Source organism: Cetorhinus maximus, chromosome 19 (genome assembly GCF_964194155.1).
Source record: "Cetorhinus maximus chromosome 19, sCetMax3.hap1.1, whole genome shotgun sequence".
Classification (NCBI taxonomy): domain Eukaryota; kingdom Metazoa; phylum Chordata; class Chondrichthyes; order Lamniformes; family Cetorhinidae; genus Cetorhinus; species Cetorhinus maximus.
The window spans coordinates 7,264,392-7,277,530 of record NC_135897.1 but is presented as its reverse complement, the minus strand read 5'-3'; the positions used below and the strand labels follow the sequence as shown (position 1 = coordinate 7,277,530).

The window sequence follows — 13,139 nt, the reverse complement described above, 5'->3', positions numbered from 1 at the left end:
GGCATTCCCATGTGTCTGCTGCCCTTGTCCATCTAGAACATAGCAGTCATGGGTTTGGAAGGTGCTGTCTAAGGAGCCTTGGTGAGTTCTTGCGGTGCCTCTTGTAGATGGTACACACTGCTGCTACTGTGCGTCCGTGGTAGAGCGAGTGAATGTTTGTGGATGTGGTGCCAATCAAGCGAGCTGCTTTGTCCTGGTTGATGTCAAACCTCTTGAGTGTTGGACAAAGCAGCCCGCTTGATTGGCACATAGTGCTACAGAAAGAAGTAATGATTTGATGTGCTGGACAGGTTTCTTGAACAGATAGTTATGTACTTGAACCAGGTCCTTGACTGGAAAGCCATGCCCCTCAGGATTACACGCGCTTAAGGCTCATTCATCAAGAACAATCGTGTGACCCCTAATAGGCAGTAGGAAAAGGCTATACCTTTAATCACTACATTTCCTCGCTCTTTAGTTTTTTTACATTTCCTATTAACGAAGAACATTTTAATCCACAACATATACATATATACAGATCAGGTGATGAAAGATTAAGAGTCTGAGGTAATTTTCTTATTCGATTAGAGCGGCATAACTCTACCACTTGATGTTCTCCCACTGGATCAACATGATCAGGAACTGCAGCATCAGGTACATCATTAGAAAGTGGGAGTTCAGGGTTAGGCAATTCTACAGAAACATCGGGTATGTCTATTCTAGGCCAATCTGTCACTTCAGGGATTAATGGTTCGACGTTAATCACCTGCAAAATAGCTGGTTGTTGGAATGTCTCTTTATAGCTAAGGTGATCCACATGCTTTCGCACAATTCAGTCTTCTGCTTCCAACTGGAAGGACAAGGGACCAGTTTCTGAGACAATTGTACCAGGAACTCAACAAAGTCCACTTCCAAAATTTCACATGAAAACTGTGTCTCCTACACTGTGCGAGCATTGCTATGTATATCTTGATTCAATTTTTGATTAGTCTGATTCTTCTCTACCTTCCCCTCTTAGTTTGGAAACACCAGACTTAACCTTGTACGTGGGCAGCGTTTCATCAATAATTCACATGGTGTTGAACCCGTGGTTGAATGAGGCGTCGTATGATAATTGAAAAGGAAGCTGGAAAGTTGAGTTTCTAGAGTATCTTCGAATAACCTCTTCATACCAGATTTTAAAGTCTCTCTCAGCTAACCCATTTGATGAGGGATGATATGGTGCTGTTTTAATATGTTTAATTCTATTTAAACTCATGAATCTCTGAAATTCTGTACTGGTGAAGACAGTACCATTATCGAAACAATGGCTTCCGTAGGCCATGTATACTAAAACATTGGTGCAGCTTTTCAATAGTTGCATTCAATGCTGGTGATCTGACTTCATACACATCCATCTGCTTAGAATGTGCTTTTTTAAAATTCGTTCATGGGGTGTGGGCATCACTGGCCAGGTCAGTATTTATTACCCATCCCTAATTGCCCTTGTTCAGAGGGCTCTTAAGAGTCAACCACATTGCTATGGGTCTGGAGCCACATGAAAGCCAGACCAAGTAAGGACAACAGATTTACTTCCCTAAAGGGCATTAGTAAACCAGATGGGTTTTTACAATAATCGGCAATGATTTCATGGATTTTTTTATTGAATTCAAATTTCACCATCTGCCATGGTGGGATTTGAACCCGGGTCCCCAGAGCATTACCCTTGGTCTCTGGAACACCAGTATTGTGACAATACCCTATGCCACCTATGATCAATGAAACATGGTACCTAAGAATGGACCTACAAAATCAATATGTAGTTTAACCCAGGTTCGACCAGGCCACTCCCACGGATGCAGTGGAGCTGAAATGGGCGACTGCTGTTGTTGCTGACACTGGAGACAGTGCTTGACCATGCTTTCAATGTCATTGTAGCTTCGCACAAGAATCTTCATCTTCGAAATTCCTGGGTGTGCACTGTGAAGCTCTGTCAAGAGTGGTTCTCTTCCTTGCGAAGGGACGATGACTCTTGATCCCCACATCAAGATTCTATCTTGACTACTTAATTCTTGGGCATAGAATGGCCTTATCTCTTCAGACACTGGTGAATTTGACCATCCTCGCAAAGGACTGTTCTCTGACTTTCGACAAAATTGGATCTCTATTTGTCCAGTTCCTAATTTGCTTCGTACACACAGGTAAAGAGCCCAAGAAATTCAATGCAAGCACAATTTCACGTGGCACTGAAGCATGTACAGTGCTATCTGGTAACGGGAGATGCCTGAGTGCGTCCTTATCTGCAATACGCAAGCCAGGACAGTACATAATGGTATACTCATACTCCGATCATATCAAAGCCCAACATTGAATTCTTGCTGAGGCTATTGGCGGAATGGCCTTATCCTCACTGAATAAACCCATTAATGGCTTATGGTCCAACACTATGGTGAAATGTCATCCATGCAGATACTGATGGAATTTCTTCACTCAAAATATCACTGATAAACCTTCCTTTTCTAGTTGTGAAGAACCCTTCTCGGCTGCAGAGAAGGTTCTGGAGACATAGTCTATTGGCCTTTCGGATTTGTTTTCTTCTTCTGTTTGCCATAGAGTTTTGACTGTCCTTCATTTTGATTTCACAGTCAGCCAAATTTCTCGCTGGTGAAATCTTAGCTTGGTTCATGTGGTAATCTGATGTGTAATATACCTTTAGGAAGAATACATAATGGAAGATCACATAATCATTGCGCGCTTAAAATCGATGTTGACTTATGAGAGTAAACAGGGCTTAATGGTGCTGTCTTGAACACCACAAACTTACCGGTCCTGCAACATCATTGAGCGTGTGTCGCAGTGCTCAGTCAAATGCTTCAATTTCGGTTGTGATGGACTCGCCCAGCGCCCTTACTGTGGAGCTGAACTTAAACCTCTGCATTATTACTGATGGCTTCAGCTGAAAATGTGTCTCCACGAGGTCTGCCAATTCATTAAAGGATTTAGAATTGGGCATGTTTGGAGCCATCAGACTGCAGGTGAGGTTATATGTCTTGCTACCACAGACACTCAAAAGAATTGCATCCTGCTTCTCCTCCATGGTAATTTCGTTCGCCACGAAGTAAAAACCAAGGTGCTCCACATACTGGCTCCAGTCTTCCATAGACGCATCATAGGGATCGATTTTGCCAACGAGTGGCATCACTGGTGAGTATGCTTTCCTTTTTTTCTTAAGAACCGATGGTACTCACATTCACAAGGCGAGGTGCAGTGTTGGAGCTATTTTACCCTCGTGCCAAATGTAATGACTTGACGTATCAGACAGGTTTCTACTGGAACAGTTAACTTTATTACAGGGAGCTCTTTCAGAAGCTACATGCTTGAACCAGGTCCTTGACTAGAAAGCCACACCTCCCAGGATTATCCATGCTCAGGGCCTATTCGTCAAGAACAATCACGTGACCCCTAATGGGCAGAAGGAAAAGACTATACCTTCAATCACTACAAGATTGTGAAGAGGTCTTTGCAGAAGTATTTGCTAGGTGACAAACTAGGCAATAATTTCCATATTTCCCTATGACTCAGGCTAGACAATTTTCTGTTCTCTTACAGAATAACCCCACAGTCCACAACAGGTTGCTCACATTATGAGTTAGTGTCTAAACATGCTTCTTGGACAAGGTTTAGTTTAGTTGAGCCTGACATCAATAACAAAGTAAGAGAAAAGCAACACAAAGTGAAGATGAGCCATGATACACAAAGTGTGGAACTTAGAGTTCAGTGCTGGTCTGAAGGTTTTGGTGAAAAATCACTGAGATGATAAAGAGAAGTACGTGATTGGAGTTGTTGTAAAGTGACTAGGTGCATTCACATATCTAGTGCAGATTGGAGGGAGAATTTGTCAGTGTCACATAGATCATTTGATTGAACGATGAAATCTGACAAAGGGAGAGCATGAGAAACCTCTGAGTTTAAATTCCTCCCACATCCCAAAGTGAAAGTCAGAAAGCAAGTGAAGGTCACAAAGAAACTGGAACATATGAACAAGTAGCAGAACAAGGGGCCATTCAGCCCCTCGAGCCCGCTCTGCCATTTAATAAGATCATGGCTGATCTGATAGTAGCCTGAAATCTGCATCCCACCTACTCCCAAAATCCTATCACCCCCTTGCTTACAAAGAATCTATCCACCTCCGTCTCAAAAATATTCAAAGACTTTGCTTCCACAGCCTTTTCAGGAGGAGAGTTCCAAAGACTCACGACCCTCTAAGTGAAAAGATTTCACCTCATCTCTGTTTTAAATGGGTGACCCCTTATTTTTAAACAGTGACCCCCTGGTTCTAGATTCTCCCACAAGAGGAAGCATCCTCTCCACATCCACCCTGTCAAGACCCCTCAGGATCTTATATGTTTCAATCAAGTTGCTTCTTACACTACTAAACTCCAGCAGATGCAAGCCTAGTCTGTCCAACCTTGCCTCATAAGACAACCCACCAGTACACCAAAGTGAGCTAGTGTCTTTGATTAAGGCAAATCGATCAATGCCAGAGTCCCAATCACTAAGTGGAGTTGGTAATCAAAGTCAAAGCTCAGACTTGACACAATCAGAGCAGTTGAGAGAGCAGAGCCAAGCTAATGGCAAAGGAAGGAAACACCCAGAAAGAAAGAGAAAGAAACCAGATAGGTTAATTGAAAACATAAAGGAAGAAGAAAAAAAATGTTCTTTTCATTATTTCTTGCCAAATGATGATTTTTTAAACATGTAAATGACTCTGGAAATATCAGTCATATATGTTTTCCTTGTGATTAAAGTAAAAACAAATATGCCACCCCACCTGTTAAATTTTCAGCTATTGTTGACATTGGCTTTGTCATATTGTAATCTGGGAACCTACATACATGTACAATTTTGCATTTCAATATCTAAGTTGTTTTTGAACTGAGGTGTGAGTGTAGTATATTGCAAGATCTGAGCATTGTGTTAGGAATTAGAGATAGTTTAAGTAAGTTCTACTTGTATTTGTAGGTGTTAGGAATGAGTTTAGCTTTAAAGCTTAAGTTTGATTTGTATTTGTGTGTTAAGAAAAGGTCAAATTGAGTTTTAGTTTCACTTTAAAAGGTGCCTGCATTTCTAATGAGAGTTTTATGACTGTTTCAGCTAAGTAGAGAAACTAAGCTGTTGCTTAGAAACAGGGGTCCAGAGAGGCAGGGCCCTCCCACAGACACACAGGAGAAACTGGAAACAGCAGTTTGCTTTGGAAGCTGTTTGAGTTCAGTTGGTTTTGAAGATGGCTTCCAGGGGAGACTGGAGCAAAGGGGACAGATAGCCAGTCCCAAGCTAAGGAAAAGACCCCCAAAATCCAGTGAGTGGAACAGGAGAAAGTCCCAAGCAGACTTTATGGCCAAAGGAAGGACAGGAACTGGGAAAAGGACCAGTTCTGTGGAAGTGAAAATAAGGAGCAGAAAGGAAGGCTCAAAACTTCAAGCTTAAAGGAAGCAGATTTAAAGTGAGAGGTCAGAAGGTCTAAAGAGACAGCCGAAGATCCTTAACTCTTTGCTATGGGCATGTGAAGCAGTGGGTGTATTGTTGACAGCTGAGTCAGTGAGAGAGGGAATGCGTGGAAGACAGCTTGAACCCAGGGGAGAGGAACATTGGAAGGAGAGTTTGAAACCCTGGAGGTGAACCCTTGCGGAAGGTATCTGAGAGAAAGCATCGGTTTGGGAGAAGATTCCAAAGTGAGTTCTTGGAGAGTGGAGATTGGAAACCCTCATGTGAAAGACGGAGTGCAGTGAGACCAGTTGGTGCACAGTGTGACAAATGTCTGGGGTGGGGCATGGGGGAGCTGAGGAGAGATCCATAGCATCTGGTTGAGGTGGCATCGACACTTGGTTTCAGGGTGTGGTGTGTCTGACCGTAGGTGGCCTTACTTATGGTGTACTTACTGTGGACATTAGAGTATAAGATAGCTTTTGTATCCTTATAAATGTGTATGTATCTGTAGAGATATAGTTTTGGGTGAAGGAGTATCGTAATATAGTTCATCTTTTCTTGTTTAATAAATGTTTTAAGCTTTTGTTGAGAGCTCATTGGCTGTCTCCAGTGACTCTGTTCAGTAGCCCCTCTCCACATTTCTAAACAAACAAATAAAAGTTAGGATCTATCAAGCTGGGTTCCACCCTGGGATCAGGCTTGTCCAGGGGTAACCTCAGCTGGGATCAAAACAATTGTGTTAAATCGCCCTCTCTGGTGCCCTCTCTGTTGGAGAGGTGTAAAAAAGTTAGTTCAATAATGTTTGCCTGCAGTTAAGCATGTGTGAGTCTTACTCAGTGCCATACACAACCCTGACTGTATGGCAGCTATGGCTTGGTTAGTACTATCCTCCCTTCTGTACAACAAGTTTCTGGATTCAAATCTCATTCCAGGGCTTGAGCATAAAAATTAAAGCTGACACTCTGAGTGCACTCTGGAGGTGCTGCCTTTTGGATGAGGTATTAAACTGAGGCCCCAGCTGCCTGCTCAGGTGGAGGTAAAAAATCTCATGGTACCATTTTGAAAAAGACAGTGGAGTTATCCCTGGTGCCCTGGCCACACACACACAAAAAAATCTGCTTATTATCACACTGCTGTTTGTGGCAATTTACTGTGCGCAAATTGGCTGCCATGTTTCCTATATTGCAACAGTGACTATACTTCAAAGTACTTCATTAGCTGTAAAGTGCTTTGAGACATCTGGTGGTCATGAAAGATGCTATATAAATGAAAGCCTTTCTTTCTTCTTTCTGTTGTCCGTAGAGCAGCTTGCTGGCTTTTGTTTTATTCAAAGGCTCAGTTTTAAACCTCGGTGTTCACTGAATTATGCAATGCACTAACACCATACTTTCACCCCTGGGACCTGGGTCCAGCATTGAATGGTGGAGTAGTTGTGAAATTGTTTCTTCATTTCCCAAGTTGGATCCTAATAGGTGTGGGTTCACAACACAGAAACAGGGTGACATTCATTAAGTGCAGTTTAACATAAATAACTAACAGAAGGAGCCAGTGGCAATGGAAGACTTATCCCCAGCAGATGGAAGCACTGGGCAACTTCTGTGGTTAATTCAGCCTTGGTGACTGGCAGCAGAGCAGGGCAGCTCATATCACACAGGGTTCAAATGGACCTAGAATAGGAGGGGAGGGCAACTCGTAATGGGAAGGGAGCAAAGTGAGGCAGAATGGCAGTGAACAAACAATCCTCGATTTCACCAGGCCAGAGAAAAAGAGAATCATAAAGTTTTGGGGTTGGAGTGGGGAGTGGTAGCGAGGGAGAGAAACAGAAGAAGACAAAGAAAAAAAGAAAGATCTTGCATTTATATAGCGCCACTACAAGACCTTGGGACCTCTGAAAGCATTTCACAGCTATGAAGTGTCATACTGGATAAAAGACTGTGGGCAAAGGTAGAGAAGGAGCAAAATAAACAGAGAAAGACGGGAGTTGATAAAAGGAAAAAACAATTTAGAAAACGGAGAGTCTGAAAATAAATGCCAGCCACGAGAAGCAAAGAGGAAAGCATAATATTTACACAATATTTACCAGTGTGAGAAATCATAACATTAAAAAAAAGGGTGGAAACAATGATATTGTTGCAATTCTTGTAACTAAGGAAAAGCTGAAGCGAAATGCAGAGGAAGAAGGAAGTGCCAATGAACAACAGCCCAGTCGTAAGATGAGCAAAGTGTTTCTGCATCTGAGAGAGATGCAGCTGCATAGAGTCCACTGTTATTGGGCTTGCAGTGCCCACTCCTGGCTGAAATGGTACTTCATCTACTGAAGCTTCTAGCTTATAGCAATACTGCCCTCTAGGTTCCGGAAAACTTTTATTTAATTTGGAAGGAGTAATTCCACTTGATTTGTAAGGCTTATTTACTTGAAAAGAAGATGAGAGTTTGAGGTGGCCTAATTGGAACTTAAGACAATGCAGTTGCCTGTCAAAGTTGATTGTGAGTCAGTCTTGAAGAAACACAAGTTAAATTCACCAGGAAAGGAATAATAAAGCACTTGTTTAAACAACTGTCTCAACTTTGACTCAGTGGGCAGCACCTCATTTTTGCAACATAAGGTTTTGGGATCAGGCCTGTTGGATCCTAGTCACCAGTTCTTTGGGTTCTGTTTGCACGCTTGTTGTAAGGGTCGGCCGATTTGGTATAGTGGAGTAGCAGACACTTCATAGGTAGAAACTCTGTGTTTATTTACAAAGGTACTCAACAGCAACTAAGCATGTGCTTACACAAACTCTATCTGTACACTACTGCTGCTACTAGCTACTGACTATAGACTACTAACTACAGAGATAGCCCCAGCTACTTTGCTATTGGATACTAAGATCATGTGATCTTCCATTATAACATTCTTCCTAAAGGTATATTACACATCAGATTGCCACAAGGCCCCACTCTAGAGAGACCTCAGCACATATCCCATGGCTGACATTCCAGTGCTGTGCTGACAGAGTGTTGCAGTGTTGAAGGTGGTGTCTTTCAGATGAGACATTAAACTGAGGCACTGTCTGCCCTCTTGTGTGGATGTAAAAGTTCCCATGGCATTACTCTGAAGAGCATGGGAGCACTCCCCAGTCTCCTGACCAGTATGTCTTAAACCAATTTGCTGGTCATTATCACATTGCTGTTTATGGGAGCTTGCTGTGCACAGATTGGCTGCCACATTATAGCAATGACCACACTTCAAAATAACTTTACTGACTGTAAAGTGATGTTCTGAGGTTGCAAAAATGCAACTTCCTTCTTCCACTAAATTGTGATCGAGCTGTGCGTTAAGTTGCCAGGGAACCCAGCTGAAAAGAGACATTATGAATGGGGTCAAAAGAAAATCAAATGAATGTCCACAGAGGAGGATGGATTGAGGGAAAAGATTGAGGGAGCTGGTGAGTAGATGAGTTGGTCGAATTGATCTCCAAAAAGGATTGTGTTTGCTTGTCCTTGAGGCAGTTTCAAGTTCCTAAAAATCTTGCAGTCTGCTGTGGAATGAGAATTCCTGTGCTTGAGAAAAGTAACAAAGACAGCAACAAGTGGCTGGTGGAAAATCTCACAGGCAGTCTGCACAATGTTTGCAGAGTTCAGTTAAAGCCTGGCTGAGGTTATACAGTTCATTCTTTCCCACAGCCTGAACCCAATGTCTCACTGGGCCCCAGCGAGCTCCAGGAATTCCTTGACATGGGCAATGTGATAATGATCATCATGACTTCAGAGCTGTGTTGATTGAGTGTCATCACTCTCCTTCATAGCACAATGCATATTTGACTCATATAATATGGCGGGAGACCAATTAGTCCAATTAGTTTCAATGCCCGGCCCTTTCCTCATTAGCCCTACATTGTGAGGAGGGTTTTTCTCTGTCAGAATAGAGTTCCGGGGATATCAGGGGCCCACTATTCCATCAGCCAATAGGACATTCTTCATGTTTGAATCTTGACAGTGTATGCTGGTGGGCTATGAGGGGAACCAGCCCCAATACTGCCGTGACTGGAGGTTCACAAACACCGAGCCTTGCAGCAGCATTTACATGCATAACAATTGGGAACAAGAGCCTCAAGGGTCAGGCCCAACTTTAGTTGGAACAACACAGACATGGAGGGCGAAACTGCCCACAGACATGGTGGGGGGGGGGGGGGGGGGGTGGGGGGGTGGGTGGGGTGGGGGAGGGCAAAAGCTGCAGCTTTGTATGGCTCGCTTGCACGTTTAACTCTACTACAAGAGCTACTGTGTGGCGGAAAGGCAGGGGGCAGTTGGTACTGGACCCTCCCAGATTGAATATGAAGTTTATCATACTCCTCTGCCCTTCTGTTTCAGTGAGTTTGAAAGACATCACAAGAAGACTTGGGTGGCAATCTCGGAATGTTCTGGCATCACTGAAACATGGTGTGACATCACAACAGACATATCATCAGATGTGGACTACGATCTGAAGGTTCGTTCACAGCTTGGGAACATCACTTCAGACTGGGCGAACCTCAGTAAACTCTTCAACCGTAAGGAGAGTAAGTATCCTCTGCAGCAGGGTCTGACTGTACCACTTGGACAGCAACATGAAGAGCATTTACATGCAAATTTGGGTAGCTTCAGTCTGCATCTTTTTGTTTCTGTAGCTGTGTGTATAACATGTGGCATCAATGCCAACAACCTAAAGCAGAATACCATTGTTTGCCTATTGCATTTTGTGGCCTGGAAATTCATTTGAACCTGGCAATATACTGGGGCCCGACAATACAGATGACATTAAGGAAGGAATGTAGACCAGGACTCCTCTTTCTTCTTTCAGTAGTACCATTGGACATTTACACCCACCTAGGGAGATGGCCCTCAGTTTAATGCCTCATCTCTGATAGTGCAGCACTCCCTCAGTACTGCATTGCAATGCCAGCCTAAATGCGTGCTCAAGTCCTTGATTAGGGCTTGAACCCACAACCTTCTGATGTAGAGCTGAGAATGTACTAGTGAGCCAAACTGACCCCCAGTAACAAACCCACCTCTGCCCGCCACTACAAATTGCCCAAATGTTTTTATTCTTCAGCAATTTATCAAGGGCTGATTTTACACACAGATGCTACTGCCAATGCATCTTATCCAGCAGTCAGTCTTATCAAAGACCAGAGTAACTATTGCAGCCATCTTTGGATTGGGCTAGGAATTAGGTTGACAGTTTTGGTTTTAAGATTAAGGTTTGGGTCAGAGTAAGAATGTTAGGATTAGGCTTTAGGGTTAGGGGTTAGGATTTTGGATAAAGGGACATTATTTTGATGATTTTGATGCATAGCAACTAGAGCAATGTTTCCCTCTCTACCTCCTCTAAGCTTGAATGGTACTCCAATATTTCTTCTGTTGTTACTCAGCTTCTAAGATGCTCATTCGCATCCCTCAACAATGATTGCCTCTCCATATGCTGACGTCCATCTTATAATTAAATATGGCTTTTATATTTGATGAGGTTTGACAAACACCTTTCTCACACTCCTAGGCAGGACACAGAAAATAGCTTGTACTCTGTCCCTTTCAACAATTCTTCACTATATCAATGCTACCATATCCCACTTCAGAGACCTGAGCATAGAATATATGTAATACTCCCATGCAGTACTGACAGAATGCTGCACTGTCGGAGGTGCTGTCTTCCCACTAAGACATTAAAGCGCTGTCTGCCTTCTCAGGCGCATGTTATTTGAAGAAAACCAAGGAAGCTCTCCCTGGTGTCCTGGCCCCTCAAGCAGCATCATTAAAACAGATGCACTGATTATTAACATTGCTATTACGCAGAGCTTGCTGTGTGCAAATCAGGTGTCACATTTCCCACACTACACCAGTGACTGCACTTCAAAAAGATTTCATTGGCTGTATAACATTTGTGAAGATCTTGAGGATGTGGAATGAGATACAAAAATTCAAGTTCTTTCTTTGTTTAGGAAACGAAATCAATTTGCATGAATTTACCTTATTTTCTTTCATCCTCTTTTCAATGTTGCTGGTTTCCTGGATGCCAGGCATGTCTGTTTACTTTAGGCTCCAAGTAAACAAATCCTTCATTAGGATGGTACATTAATGATTCACTCAAGCATCCTTGGCCAATGTTACTCCATAATCACCTATTGGAGGAGTATGGAATATCTGGGTCACAATTACACTGACTCTCCCCTTCCTCTCTGGAAGGCAAAGGGAGAATGGGCTGGTGTGCTTGAATATTGAGAGTGAACAGCATAAGAGAGTGGTGGTACTACTGAGTTCTTACTCTATCAAAGCTTGAAGTATGAAGAATGGCAAATAGGGCTGGCGCTGAAGGATGTGGGACAGTCCCCCAGCACATGTCAGTGCCTGTGGAACTGTCCCCCAATACGTGTCAGTGCCTGTGCAACTGTCCCCCAACACGTGTCAGTGCCTGTGGAACTGTCCCCCAACACGTGTCAGTGCCTGTGGAACTGTCCCCCAACACGTGTCAGTGCCTGTGGAACTGTCCCCCAACACGTGTCAGTGCCTGTGGAACTGTCCCCCAACACGTGTCAGTGCCTGTGGAACTGTCCCCCAACACGTGTCAGTGCCTGTGGAACTGTCCCCCAACACGTGTCAGTGCCTGTGGAACTGTCCCCCAACACGTGTCAGTGCCTGTGGAACTGTCCCCCAACACGTGTCAGTGCCTGTGGAACTGTCCCCCAACACGTGTCAGTGCCTGTGGAACTGTCCCCCAACACGTGTCAGTGCCCGTGGAACAGTCCCCCAGCACGTGTCAGTGCCTGTGGATCTGTCCCCCAACACGTGTCAGTGCCTGTGGAACTGTCCCCCAACACGTGTCAGTGCCTGTGGATCTGTCCCCCAACACGTGTCAGTGCCTGTGGATCTGTCCCCCAACACGTGTCAGTGCCTGTGGAACTGTCCCCCAACACGTGTCAGTGCCTGTGGATCTGTCCCCCAACACGTGTCAGTGCCTGTGGAACTGTCCCCCAACATGTGTCAGTGCCTGTGGGAACTGCCCCCCAACACGTGTCAGTGCCTGTGGAACTGTCCCCCAACACGTGTCAGTGCCTGTGGAACTGTCCCCCAACACGTGTCAGTGCCTGTGGGAACTGCCCCCCAGCACGTGTCAGTGACTGTGGAACTGCCCCCCAGCACGTGTCAGTGCCTGTGGAACTGTCCCCAGGAAGAGTTAGTATCTGTGTACAGTTCCCCAGCGTGTGTCAGTGTCGGTAGAACTGTACGCAACATGTGCCAGTGGCTGTGCAGCTGTCCCCAGCATGTGTTAGTGGCTGTGCAGCTGTATCCAACACATGTCAGTAACTCTAGTAGAGTCCCCCAGCATGTCTCAGTGGCTGTGGAACTGTCCCATAGCTCGTGGCGGTGGCTGCAGAACTGTACTCAACACATGTCAATATCTGTGGTACAGTCCCCCATCATGTCTCAGTCTCTGTGGAACTGTCCCTCAGCACGTGTCAGTGTTTGTAGAACTGTCCCTCAGAACATGTCACTGTCTGTGGAACTGTCCCTCAGCACATGTCAGTGTCTGTGGAACTGTCCCTCAGAACGTGTCAGTGTCTGTGGAACTGTCCCTCAGAACGTGTCAGTGTCTGTGGAACTGTCCCTCAGAACGTGTCAGTGTCTGTGGAACTGCCCCTCAGAACGTGTCACTGTCTGTGGAACTGTCCTTAGAA

General features: G+C 44.4%; 1 protein-coding gene across 1 annotated transcript in view; it reads left to right on the top strand.

Moving 5' to 3' along the window:
• Positions 1-13,139, top strand: part of crfb16 (cytokine receptor family member B16) — a 65,885-nt gene that overhangs the window by 41,385 nt on the left and 11,361 nt on the right. The window contains 1 exon segment of the mRNA XM_078564485.1: positions 9,799-9,986. Within this exon segment, the coding sequence (XP_078420611.1) occupies positions 9,799-9,986 (188 nt within the window).